General features: G+C 39.1%; 1 protein-coding gene across 13 annotated transcripts in view; it reads left to right on the top strand.

Annotated features, from left to right (window-relative positions):
• The window catches only part of usp20 (ubiquitin specific peptidase 20), a 146857-nt gene that overhangs the window by 19572 nt on the left and 113408 nt on the right, over positions 1–13877 (top strand). For 12 of the 13 annotated variants that reach the window (XR_007265084.1, XR_007265082.1, XR_007265083.1 and 9 more), the window contains 7 exons: positions 7236–7671; positions 8095–8232; positions 9344–9456; positions 10827–10999; positions 11956–12050; positions 12850–12883; positions 13593–13638. Coding sequence is in view for 8 of the 13 variants with exons in the window: in XM_048613812.1 (XP_048469769.1) it covers positions 7236–7671; positions 8095–8232; positions 9344–9456; positions 10827–10999; positions 11956–12050; positions 12850–12883; positions 13593–13638 (1035 nt within the window). In the remaining 5 variants the exon portion in view is untranslated. The remainder of the gene's footprint in view (positions 1–7235; positions 7672–8094; positions 8233–9343; positions 9457–10826; positions 11000–11955; positions 12051–12849; positions 12884–13592; positions 13639–13877) is intronic. The other variant, XM_048613813.1, reaches the window with a different exon arrangement.

Raw genomic sequence — 13877 nt, 5'->3', positions numbered from 1 at the left:
GATCCAGTGTAATTTTCTCAAAATTCAATGAAAGTACTCTTTGGTACTAAATCTAATGCCCAGCTAGTTACCTGTTCCCACAACTTTACCATTCTTTTGTGACCTGCTACTTTCTCTCTACAACCATTGTTCCATAGAGTGTTCGTTCACATTGCATGATTCTTGTTCTTACAATGCCATTTTGTGCTCTCATTTCTTTATTATGTTTTGTTTTGTCAATTGAGTGTCAGCTTTGTGCATTGGCAGCTCTCTCCCCTTCTGGGTTATGAGACTGAGAAATGAACTCCCACTCCAGGACTTGAACACCCGCACCTTTTGGCCGATGCTTCAGCGTAGAACTGAGCAAATGTTACACTGGGAGAGTGCAATCTTTGGGTTGCGTCAATACAGCTAGGTCTTGCCTGTCCATTCAGGTGCACTCTCCAAAGAAGGATGTGCATTCTCCTGATGTTTTAGTCGATGTTTACCTTCAACTGACAATGAAAATTGATTAACCAGCTTTTTATTTCACCACAGAATTACAGATCTCTCTTTGAGGCAATTGTAAATTTGCTTGGTTTTTGGAGAGCAAAAGGAGCCAATTTCTAATATTAGCACTTGTGCTTGGTCTCATCATTCTTTACCCGCATCTGACTAAAATATCCTCCTTACTTCTAAGTCATTCTGCACTATAAGGGCTAGGCTCATTCTTCCTCTCAATGTTCATTTCCTAAGTGAAAGCCAGTTTTTTTGGCTGTCCAGTATCAACTAGAAGTCTCAAATGTTCTTATTACATAGAAGCTAGGAGCAGGAGTATGCTATTTGGCACCTTAAGCCTGCTCCACTATTCTTTAGGATTGTGGCTGTTCCTCTGTCACAATGCCATATTCTCGCTTTCTCCGCATACCCCTGCACTGTTAATGCATTGCCCCACTGTTGCCTGAGAGATTAAGCTGAAATCCTGTCTCAATGAAGTCTCCTCTTGAGGTATGTATTCGACTAACATCAAGCATATTATAAGGATATTGCCAATCTTTTTACTGTGCTGTTGTAATTGTAAAATATTATTTAACTCCCATGTGGAAACATAGAATTGTAGTTCCCTCAAATTCAGGAAGAGCGATGATGTGTACATTTCATAACGTTTGTGTAAAGTAGAAATAAAAGTTTGAACCAGAATTACTAGCAGCTTCCTTTTTGTATCCTTTAGGTCACAAATCTGTGCCTTTAGCCTCCTTGGTGTTTAGACTTAAAGGTTACACACATTTCTGTTGTTGCTTCTTGGGAAGTAAGAGAGGAAACTATTCTTGTAGAAGTGGGGTTGCTGTGATTAACATGGATTGTGTCAACTTTACATAACAGATATGCTGACATAATTGTTTCTTATTTTAACTTAGTTTTTTAAATTTTTCACATTGGTAAACTGTTATACGATATTCAAGGTTTAGAAACGTGCAAAAATGGAAACCTTATAAAAGGATTTTTTAAAAAATCTGTTGGACTGAAAATTTCACTGTTGACAGAGTATGACCCACTATCAGAGATGTAGATTGTCCTTCAGTCTGGAGCTTCAGATGAAAACTTAAAAATGGAGCATTGTTGTTGCAGTGGATGGAAGCTTAAAAACCTGTTAAAATAAAAGCTTTATGATCAGAAGATCAATTCTTGCAAGAAAGGTACTTCAGTCCATTTTTTCCTGAATATTAATCTCGTTGCCTTCTCACTGTAGAATCCAGCATATGTTCCTCAACAGCCCTTCATGGCAGCCTGTTGCAGCTGTTGATCCACAATGTTTTTTTTAAATCTACAGAACTTACTAACATTTGTCTTAAGCCTGCCTTTCATTTGTTGCTTTGGAATACATGAAGGAACCCACCTGTGCTGCATATAACATGTTGGTTGTTGCCAGGGATCTACATAAATGATCTGTAGATCATTTGTAAAATGATCCAGCCAAATGGTGTTATAATGAAGCATCTGTTTGAGAGTTTTACTGATTACGCAGTGCTTACTGCTCATAACCAGCACTTTACACTGGAGGTGGATGGAATGTTTTTCCAACCCTCCTTTGTATTGCACAGACAAAAGTTAACTTTGATAACTTGCTTCACAGGTGATGGAAATCTTCCCGAGCTGTGGCTGTGTTCAGTTTTATCCACTTCTGCGGCTCAAAATATTCTGAAGAGTTGTTCCTTGTACCTGACGTTTATCATCAGCCATCTGTTTCAAATTCAGCAGTTTGTCTGTCTTAATGAACACGTGGCCATTGTTTCAAGCTGTTAGTATTCCATTAACTGAGCATGATGACAAACAACAGAACTAACCCTGAACTCACCTTGACCTGTGCTGCCCTGTGAAGTTATAGAACTGAGCTGCATTGGATGCTGTTTGTTATTCTTAAAGGACCTGGAAGTGCAATTGCATGTCCAGCTGCTATCACAACAGAATAGCTATACATCTTCCTAGACCTCAAATCATGTAGATATGAAGGAAGAAGGCAGATTTGTGAATTTCTTTTGAACTTTGGAAAACAATAGTGAGAAGTTTTATTTAAATTAATCATTTGAAACTCCGTTTCAGTAAATAATGCTTCTTCATTGTTACAATAATCTTTGATCTGAACCAGTTTGTGTTGGATTGAATAACAAAAGTTATCTTTGTCAGATTCTGCAATGCAGATTTTCTCCTGAATATTAGTCTTGTTGTTTTCCCTAATTTTTAATGGGACAGATGTTCTGGGGACCCAGGTTCAAATCCTGCCATGGCAGATGGTGGAATTTGAATTTTTTTTTTTTTAAGTCTGGAATTAAGAGGTCTAATGATTACTGTGAATCCATTGTCGATTGTCAGAAAAACCCATTTTGATCACGCATGTCCTTCAGGGAAGGAAACTGCCATCCTTACCTGGTCTGACTACACGTAACTCCAGACCCATAGAATGTGATTGACTCTTACCTGCCCTCTGAGGATTTAGGGATGGGCAATTAATGCTGGCCTAGCCAGCGACACCCTCCTCCCATAAATGAACTTTTTAAAAAATGCATTTGACAAATTTGTAAACAAGCAAGTATTGAACTGAACTTAATGGTAGAAAGTAGTATTTGTTGGATTTAATATCTCACTCTCAGACTTGAATTCACGTAGGGAGGGAATGTGAGAGAAATGGAAAACAAACAAAATGGTCAGTTTCTGAAGTTATTGAATTGAACATTGAGACCTTGAGGCTGTAACGTCCCAATGGAGAATAAGTTGTTCCATGAGCTTGCATTCTGCTTTGTTGCTGTTCTTAGTTATATTAGTTTGTTTTCTGTTTATTTCACAGCTATTTGTGTTGTGTGCAGAATGTTTGGCTACATGCTGTAGTGTGTGCTTCAAACAAGAAAATTCTTTGAAATAGTTAGCATCATCCTAATCATGACAAGGTTCACTATAACGAGGTTCCTATCTTATTGTGATCTACCTTGTCTGAGAATTATGATAATACTCAATTTCAACTTGCTTTCTGTCATAATTACAAGTCATTTTTTAAAATGTGGCTGTACTCTCTGAAATATTGTGCAATTAAAACATAGAAACATAGAAGATAGGAGCAGGAAGGGGCCATTAGGCCCATTGAGCCTGGTCCGCCATTCATCATGATCATGGCTGATCGTCCAACTCAGTAGCCTAATCCTGCTTTCTCCCCAGAACCTTTGATCCCATTCACCCCAAGTGCTATATCTAGCCACCTCCTGAATACAGTCAATGTTTTGGCATCAACTACTTCCTGTAGTAATGAATTCCACAGGCTCACCACTCTTTGGGCGAAGAAATGTCTCCTTGTTTCTGTCCTAAATGATCTACCCCGAATCCTCAGACCGTCACCCCAGTTCTGGACGCACCCTGCATCTACTTTGTCTAGTCCTGTTAGAATTTTATAAGTCGTCTCATTTCGTCTGAGCTCCAATGAAAACAATTCTAACCTCTTCAACCTCTCCTCATACGTCAGTCCCACCATCCCTGGAATCAGCCTGGTAAACTTTCGCTGCACTCCCTCAAGAGCAAGAGCATCCTTCCTCAGAAAAGGAGACCAAAACTGCAACAGTATTCTAGGTGTGGCCTCACCAAGGCCCTGTATAACTGCAACAATATATCCCTGTTCCTCTACTCGAAACCTCTCACAATGAAGGCCAACATACCATTTGCTTTCTTTACCGCCTGCTGCACATGCATGCTTACCTTCAGCGTAGTAATCTGCCACCTTGTTTTTGCTTCCAAAGTGAATAACCTCTCATCTATCTAAATTAAACTGCATCTACCATTGATTTACCCACTCACCCAACCTGTCCAAATCATGCTGAAGGATCTCTGCGTCCTTGTCACAGTTCACCCTCCCACCCAACTTGGTGTCATCTGCAAAGTTTGCAGATGATGCCATTTTGTTCCCTTGTACAAATCATTAATATATATTGTGAATAGCTGAATAAAAGGGAAACTTATAGTTATCGTGCATTCTTCTATTTAAATATGTTTTATTGCTAGCAACTTGCAACCAAATATTCAGTAAATGTACAAATTTGAAGCAGAGGGAAATGGTAGCAGTATGTCAAGAGAGCAGGGCAGTAAAATTTCTTTAAAATGTTCTGGCAAAGACCTGGCTAAGGCACAGTAGATCATTTGCTCCTTCCTGTGCAATATCTCTAACACTTTAGAGTGGTTTCTTTATTAGAGATGGAGACCAGAAGTTAAAATCGTGGTTTAAAATTAAAAGCAAGAAGGCAAGGCAGAAAAGAGATAAAAATCATCCTAAGGAAGGCCAGTATTACTCAAGGGATATGTGTTAAGTGATGGCAAGAAAATTTTCTTGTTTGAAAAGTGAAGAGAGGGGAGGAAAACAGACAATTAAAAAAAAAAGTCTTGTAAATTACAGCTAAGAATCATTAAGATAATCAAATAAGGACAATTACCTAAGTGGGGAGGGGTTGAGCCTGTGGAGTTCACTGACACAGGCGTGATCAAGCCGGCTTGAGTTAGAATGTCCCATTCCTGCTCCTACCTTCTAAGCTTCTATTCATCTATGAAAGTACATGGACAATGTAAGATTGTCCTTTGAAGTGGAATTGTTATAATGCAGAAAATGTAGACGTCAGAATTTTACCCAGCAAAGTCACACAAGCAAACATGTCATAATGACAAGATTCTTTCTGTTTTGCTGTTCTTCAAAGTAGTGTAATGAGATCTTATACATGCACCTAAGAGGGATGATTGAGTTAGAACTATTGATTTGTTCTATCCCAGTTAAGACCATAAGACTGTAAGAAATAGGAACAGGAGTAGGCCATTTGGCCCATTGGGCCTGCTCTACCATTCAATAGAATCATGGCTGATCCTGACATTCCTCCTGTCTCCTTTCCTTTCCTTGTAACCTTCGATTCCCCTAATAATCATTTGGAAGGGTGGACTGATGCCTTCTCTCACTCCTCCACTGGCCACCACAAAGCTGGAATTTAGAAAGGAACTGATATTGTCAATATATGAATTGTCAATGTGTCACTCTGCATCAGGAGCAAGTTGACCAATTTCTTTTAAAATGACAAAACAAAGAACTTATTGCAAAAATCTTCTTCGAGCAAAGGTGCAAAGATAATTTCAAAAAGTGCTAAATTGTGCAGATATATCCAAATAACTTTTTTGAAAAAAATAACACATTCAACTCCCACTAAATCAGGGATATCATGTTTTCTTCTTTAAAAAAATATCCAGCATATTATCTCAAGAATAATTGCTCCTTGGCCAAAGTCCAAAATGCTGGTGTGCAGCTGTAACTTGTTGCACAAGCTATCGGTACTGGAATTTCTTTCTCTCGGTCAGGTATGATCCTGTTTTCCTGGAGACGGTGATGTAAACTTAGACTTCTCCTTTAAGAACCCTCGACCTGTGATGATGGTCTTTCATTGGGTTTTCAACTTGCAAACATTGAGAAAGGTTTGAGAGAAAATGAGAAACCTGAGCCAAGTTCTCTGTAACTGGCTGTCAAAATAACAACATTTTTACAGTCATGTAACTGTTCTAAATGTTGCATCTCAGTATCTCTATCTGGCAGCCTGTGTTCTTTTGCAAATGCAATGTTTTTTCTGCTGTGTCTTATGTTTGAAAAATGTTTAGTTCAACGTGTGTATATCCAACCAATTAGATAACACACAATCAGATGTACAGCATGGAAACAGAAGCTTCGGTCCAATTCGTCTATGCTGACCAGATATCCTAAATCAATGTAATCCCATTTGCCAGCATTTGGCCTATATCCCTCTAAATCCTTCCTATTCATGTACCTATCCAGATGCTTTTTAACTGTTGTAATTGTACCAGCCTCCACAACTTCCTCTGGCAGCTTGTTCCACACAGCACTCCCTGTGTGAATCTTCAAAAAAGCCTCATTGGAAAGGCATCCATAGAATGTAGAACATAGAATATTACAGCACAGTACAGGCCCTTTGGCCCATGATGTTGTGCAGACCTATTATCCTACTAAGATCAAACTATCCTGCATGCCTTATGTTATACTATCATCCGTGTGCCTATCCAAGAGTCGCTTAAATGTCTCTAAAGTATCTGACTCCACTACCACTGCCGGCAGCGCATTCCACGTGCCCACCACTCTGTGTGTAAAGAACCTACCTCTGACATCTCCCCTATACCTTCCTCCTTTAAAATTATGCCCCCTCGTAATAGTCATTTCCTCTGATGGTATAGCCTCTGTCAGCACTACACTCGAGTGTCAGCTGAAAATGAAAAACTGATGTTGCCTTCAGGATACCTTAAAGCGTTTTTCAGCCAATAAAGTATATTTTGAGGTGATATAACATAAGAAATGAAGAAATAAATGTTAGAACAACAGAGCATAACCAGACCTAAACCTTACATCTGTCAGTTCGGTGTTGAACTATTTGGATGGTCAGCACTACTTGGAATCAACCATTTGTGAACAGGTCATGATTGAACAATTAATTTAATTCTAGTCTTGAATCAATGAATTTTGCTTAGGATTGAATGGCTGCCTTAACCACTTTCTGCCACCAGAGACCCCTGTTTGCTGGGTAGTGTTGGAGTTCCTCCTGCAAATATTGCAGTACTGATAATTTGAACTGCTAATTTCCCATGGATTGCTGGGTATTATCTCAAAGTCAAGTCAATGACTATAAGCACAGCAGAGTTGTCACCTACTGTTTAACAGGTAAATTTGAGCTTCATCCCCTGTACTCCTTTTGACTTTGTAGGACACACAGGAATTTCTCCGCTGTTTGATGGATCAACTCCATGAAGAACTTAAGGAACCCTTGTCTGAGCGAGACTCTGATTGCTCAAGTGACACGGATGAAAAGCGTGATGGTGACAGAAGCCCTTCAGAGGACGAATTTCTGTCTTGTGACTCTGGCGCAAGCAGCGACAAAGGGGAAGGGGAGAACAGAAGCAGGTATACTGCTGAGAAGCAGATTGAGACTGAGCTCCTAATTCAGGACGAATGCGGGAAAGGAATTTCCGAAAAGGAGAGGCAGAAAGACCGAAAATTTTCATGTGGACACCATAGATTGGGGACGGTGGATGCAATTGATGAAGATGCAGATGTGGACACATCTCTGAGTTCTGGAGATGCTGGAGGTTCTGGAGATGCTCCCACTTCCACGGCTTCCAACAGTATTTGCAGAACACCAGGTGTGCTGTTTAATGTTTATAAAATGTGTTCTTTGACTTTATATAGAGTGTCAAGAATCAGTTTGCACTCAGAATCTCACGCCCCTCAGTGTTAAAACATCCTAGGCATGTTTTGGTATACTGCTATTAGATGCAGTTGTTTTGGAGCTAGTTTGTTGGCAGCACTTATTGTAAGTGCTTTGGTGGAGAGAAAAATAGAATAATATTCATAAAGCGTTGAAGTCCTAGTTTACAGCAGGGCTCGGAATTGAAACTCGGACAATGGAAATGAATTTTTTTCTATCCTGATAGTTTTTTCAGTTGAGCGATGCGGCTCCCTGCTCTCTTGTGTAAAGTTGACTATAATGTACGATGTGCAGCAAGTTTTGCTGAGAGGCAATGCAATATAATCTATTCAGCTTGATTGCTGTTTATCTCTCCCAGAACCTGACAATGACGTAAACATGCATTGCACATCGCGGTCCTGCAGTCCCATCCATCAGGAACTTCATTCCAATTTGTCCAGCAGTCCACCTCGATCAAGTCCAATGCGACCAGTGTCATCGTTTTCCCTCAAAAAAGGTACCCTTCTCCCTGGTAGTTTAAAAATGATCATTTCCTTGTTATTTTTCTTGAGCTGAGTTCTTAACCGGAAAATTTTGATGTTGGTTCAGAGCTCTTTGTTTTGTGTGTACTATTTTTATTTATCTTGAGCACTTTTGCATCTCAAAGAATGTTTCTTGTCAGTATGCTTAATATTTTTTAAATAGCTGAAATGGTAGCATATTTGCCAATTGGAGACCTGGTATATAACATGGTCTTGATTATGGAAAGGTACGACTGCCTGTCTAACTCTGTTAATGTTGAAAAAGATATTTTAAATTATAGGGCTTTTTAATTCATTTGTGGGATGTGGGCATCTCTAGCTGGCCGGAATTTATTGCCCTTCCCTAGTTGCTCTTGAAGGAGGTGGTGAGCTGCCTTCTTGAACTGCTGCAGCCCACCTGCTATGGGTTGACCTACAAAGCCGTTTGGGAGGGAATTCCAGGATTTTGAACCATTGACAGTGAAGGAATGGCGATATATTTCCACGTCAGGATGGTAAGTAGCTTGGAGGAGAACATGAATGTAGTGTTACCATGCATCTGCTGCCTTGTCCTTCTAGATGGAAGTGGTCGGATTTGGAAGGTTCTGTTTCAGGATCTTTCGTGAATTTCTGCAGTCCATGTGTAGGTAGTACACACTGCTGCTACTGAGCATCAGTGGTGGAGAAAGTGGATGCTTGTGGATGTAAGGCTAATCAAATGGGCTGCTTTGTCCTGGATGGTGTCAAGCTTCTTGAATATTGGAGCTGCACTCATCAGGCAAGTGAGGAGTATTCAATCACACTCCTGACTTGTGCCTAGTAGATGATGGACAGGCTTTGAGAGTTAGGAGCTGAGTTACTTGCCACAGCATTCCTAGTCTCTGACCTGCTTTTGTAGCCACTGTGTTTGTGGTTTCTGGTAAATGACAGCCCCCAGGATGTTGGTAGTGAGGGATTCAGTAATGGTAATCCAAATCATCCAAATTAATGTCTCCAAATACCCCATTAATCAAGTCATCTTGTTTTTTAACAATATTGATTTTATGAAACTTTATTTCAGTCACACTGCATATATTGTAATTCAGTTATCTATCTTTGTTCACTCAGCTCAACTTCTATTATCTACCAAAAAGAAAAAGCAGGCCAAGTACCGCAGTGTTATTTCTGATATCTTTGATGGGTCAATTTTGAGCTTAGTCCAATGTCTCACATGTGATAGAGTAAGTATCACTTGTGTTTTTAAGAGAGTAATTATATCCTTTTAAGTTTTTCTTATTCCGTGACTGATGCATGCCAAATGGACTCTCTCTTGTAACGGCTAGGTGAACATTCTCATGACAGAATTATATTGTTTGAAGCAGAATTGTTGAGTGCAATGATTTTTTGGTGGGAGACTGGTGCAAGGTTAAACAAGGATATCCAAAAGTAGCTACCTAAGGTGTACTGCTCTCTTATTAGCTTTGTGAAAATAATATCCTGCTATATGCCTCACTGTTGCATGGTGTCAATTTGCTGTATTTGTGTAGTGGATGCAAACTAAATTCTCCATGAAAAATTTTTGTTTGTTTCAGTCTGACAGCATGACAAATTGTTAATTAGTCCACTTAACATCTGCCACTGAAAATTGATGTTCTTACAACTACAGAATTCCTTGAAATTCATAGGTGAAGATTTTAAAAGCTCCCAAAGTAGTAGAAGCAGCAGCCCGAGTTATATGCACTTATGACTCTGGAGTGGAATTTGAACATACGACCTTAACGACTAAAATGGAAATACCATCTTCGAGACAAGGTTGATAACCCAAAAGAAAAGGGTTGTTTTAGTTTTAGATGGCTTTTTCCCCGAGGCAAATTTTCAGTCTAGTATTGATACCTGGACTACTATTGGTAGCTCAATACATGTATAAGTGTCCATAAAGATGATTCCTTACGAAGATCGGAGCTTCTATTTGTAGAGAGCTGACGGCTGCAATTTTATGGGGAGACAGCATACTGCTGATGTCACTGCACTAGTAAGCCTAAGGTCCAGATCTGGGGACGAGTTCAAATTCCACCATGACAGCTGGTGGAATGTTAATTAAAAACAAATTGAAAGCTAGTCTCAGTAAGAAAAACTATCAGTACTTCATATAAAACACTCATCTGTTTAACCATTGATTGTCCTCACCTAGTCTGGCCTGTATGTATGGACAGATTCATGGGAGTATGGTTGATTCTCAACAACCCTCTGAAATGACCTAACAAACCGCTCAGTTTAAGAGAAATTGGGGATAGGCAAATAATGGTCTTGCTAGGGGTAGTGAAATCCCATCAAAGAATAAAATAAATACTCTGCACGTCCCATCTTGATGTATCCTGAATGAAAGAGGCCATATGATACAAGCAGTGGCTTTGGTAGGTAATGAGAAACTACTTGTACAATTAAAACTTAAGAATAAAGTTAGCAGGAGGAGAAATGGTGCACTGAGTGCAATGTTGATTCAAGGTGCGATCCATTTGCTTGAACTATCAATTGCACAGTGCACAGAGCCAGCAGTAATTTTGGATTTCTAGTTTTGTATGTGAATATTCTTGGCTCTTTCCTGTTGCAGATTTCTTCCACAGTGGAAACATTTCAGGATTTGTCATTGCCAATTCCTGGGAAAGAAGACCTAGCTAAACTGCATGCGTCCATCCACCAAAACGTACCAGTGAAAACAGGCACTTGTAGTGATGCCTACACTACACAAGGATGGGTTGCATTCATTATGGATTATATTAGAAGGTAAATAAGTGTTTGCAAAACCTACTAGGTATTGCAGACTACAGCACGTGTTTGAGCCGTCCAAGCAACGTACTGAGTTTCAGTACTCGTTATAAATTTTGAGTTAGTACAATGTTTGCATATTCACCACGTTATTGTTTTCTAAGGAGATGTTACATTTCTTTTAAATCATACTTTGTGTATAACTGGTGTTGCTTTGCTCCGTATTTGTTTAAACTTGTCTTCCTTTGATGCAAGTTTATTTTACCCTAAATTGACACCACCAATAAATAAATATTTTATTAAACAAATTGCATATTCTTGATTTTGGGAATGAGTGGTGGTGTGAAAGTGAAACATTGAATAGGAGAGCAGCTCTTCCTTAGGACAGAGAAAAGAAAGGTGCTGTGGAGGGATATCCTGACCTCATGCAGCTTATCTCATTTCTAAATAACTTGCATGTTGGTTTGGTTGGATATTTTGTCTCTTCGTCCACTTCTTGAATATTTGTGTTATGATCATATTTAGTGTATTCAACCTTTGTACTATCAGCCTCCTAATCGCACTACTGCAAATTCATAGAATCACTTAGCAGGAAGCCTTCCTATCTCTGACCTCCTTTCACTGAACTCGTGAGTTACTGTTGCATTGCAGGTAATTGACTGCATTTCCTGCAGCATAAATTTTAGCTCTGTTCAGAGTTTCAAATGCTCATGCATGAAATTGTCTCGAGGGTTAGCAAATTAGGGAGTATTAGACAAAATAGAGAAATTTTCAAGTTCTAAACTGAAACTTGATAATTTTTTATCTTTGCACATCAATGCTTTAAATACAAACTTAATAGGATTATTTTATATGCTAGTTTTCTTTTAGCTTAAAGCCTATACTTTTGCTCCTGGTTTTCTAACTCTTGACTTTACCTCAAAACCAAGTAGTCATTCTGACTCATTGTAGTGCTTATACAATTCTCATTGCAGGTTTGTTGTGTCCTGCATCCCAAGCTGGTTTTGGGGTCCTGTAGTGACTTTAGAAGACTGCTTAGCTGCCTTTTTTGCTGCTGATGAGCTGAAGGGTGAGTTCATTGAGATTTATTTTGTACTGTTTGATTTTCATAGAAATACATAGAAGTTACAACATGGAAACAGGCCATTCAGCCCAACCAGTCCATGTTGGCATTTACCCACCTTGTTCTCATACCCCATCTTCCTTCACTCACCTATCCAATTCCATTTTGCCCTGGTTTCTGTTTCCGCTGCTAAACCCCAATAGTGAATTCCACAGCCTTAATCTCAAGTCAGTATTGACAATGTAAAGTCAGTTTTCCCACACCACATCTCACATAGTATCTTTTATCTGTGATTTCCCGTAACATGAACAGTGCATCACCTGGGTAGCTCTAAGCTTTTCCCGTTTACAGTGAGGCCTGCATTGAAGCAGGTGCCTTGGGAAATGTTATTTCAAATTGGAACAGTCCAGGCCAATTGTTAACTCTCAATCAACATTACTCTAAATAAACTGATTATCCTCCAGCTGCTGTTTGCGGGAGCCTGCTGTGTACACATTGGCCACAATGTTTCCCATGTTGCAACATTGACTACACTTCAAAAAAAATACTTAATTGGCTATAAAGCACTTTGGAATATTGTGAGCGCTGTTATATAAATGCAAGTATTTGTTTTTTTTAAACTACTTGAGTTTTTAAAACAAAGACCTCAGTTGAATTTGCATTTACTCTCTTCCGTAACCCCGTGTTTTACATCTGTTTTGCTTTCTAGACATTATTAATGAGCAGTTGGAAACTAGGTAATTTTTAAAGTCTTGAGCAGTAAATGTATTGGATTCTCTTGAACTGTCTTTAATATTTTTTGTAGGTGACAATATGTACAGTTGTGAGCGATGTAAAAAGTAAGTCAGAATACGTACTTGTCTGTCTTTTAGCGGTCTTTCCACGAGCTTAGGAATCATTCTGATCGGGTGCAAGAATTTCCTTTAAGCAAGCGATTAAATAACCAATAATCAATTTGACTTTTCTTGCATGCGACATGTACTCAGAAGCTTCTATGCAGAGAATTAGCTTTACGGGTAAATGTAATCTCGACAGAAGTTGAGGGGAGTGAGGAAGTGGAGAGAGAGGAGAGTGCATTCCAATTTTTAAGATATCCAGTTTGGACCATGAGGTGATGTTGCTGACCAACGTTTACCTTGGACTTTATATGTTACCTTTGGTTCATTAGGCTGTAGGTAATCTCGGTCTGAAGTAAAACAGGACCGTTCTAAGGAAGGGTCACCGGACCTGAAACGTTAACTCTGATTTTTTTTTTTTCTTCATAGATGTTGCCAGACCTGCTGAGCATTTCCAGCAACTTCTGTTTTTGTTCAGGAATTTAATTCAACTGTGTATATCAGCCTGTTTTTTTTTCCATCCCCAAAAACCGCTTCTTGTCTGTTCTGTGCAACTGTCTACAAAGTAAGATTTCAGCTTGGAGGTTGAAGTAAATGCTTTAATATGGGTTACATTAGAATAAGCCATGTTTATGTTTGCTGTGTGTGTGTGGTGGTGATGGTGATATTGTTCTTATTTCACCAAACTTACGTTTTTTCCCCCTTTTTAAAGGTTAAGGAATGGAGTCAAATACTGCAAAGTCCTTAAGCTTCCAGAGGTAGGTGGAAAACATTCAACCTACCAAAGATTTGAGTTACTATTTATGTTTAGTACATTGTAGTCTTAACCTAAAATATAAAACCCAAAAGCACGAAAGTGGTTTCATATTCCATTTTGAACAGGCGGGTGGGCTACCAGAGTAAACACAGCATTAAATGGTTTCAAGGGAGCCTTTTTATGTTTGTTAGCTCTACTATATGGATTCCTATTACTGTGATCGACATATAATCAGACTTG

The sequence above is a fragment of the Rhincodon typus genome, chromosome 28, assembly GCF_021869965.1.
Source record: "Rhincodon typus isolate 14 chromosome 28, sRhiTyp1.1, whole genome shotgun sequence".
Taxonomy (NCBI): Eukaryota; Metazoa; Chordata; class Chondrichthyes; order Orectolobiformes; family Rhincodontidae; genus Rhincodon; species Rhincodon typus.
This window is presented reverse-complemented; position numbering and strand designations above follow the sequence as displayed.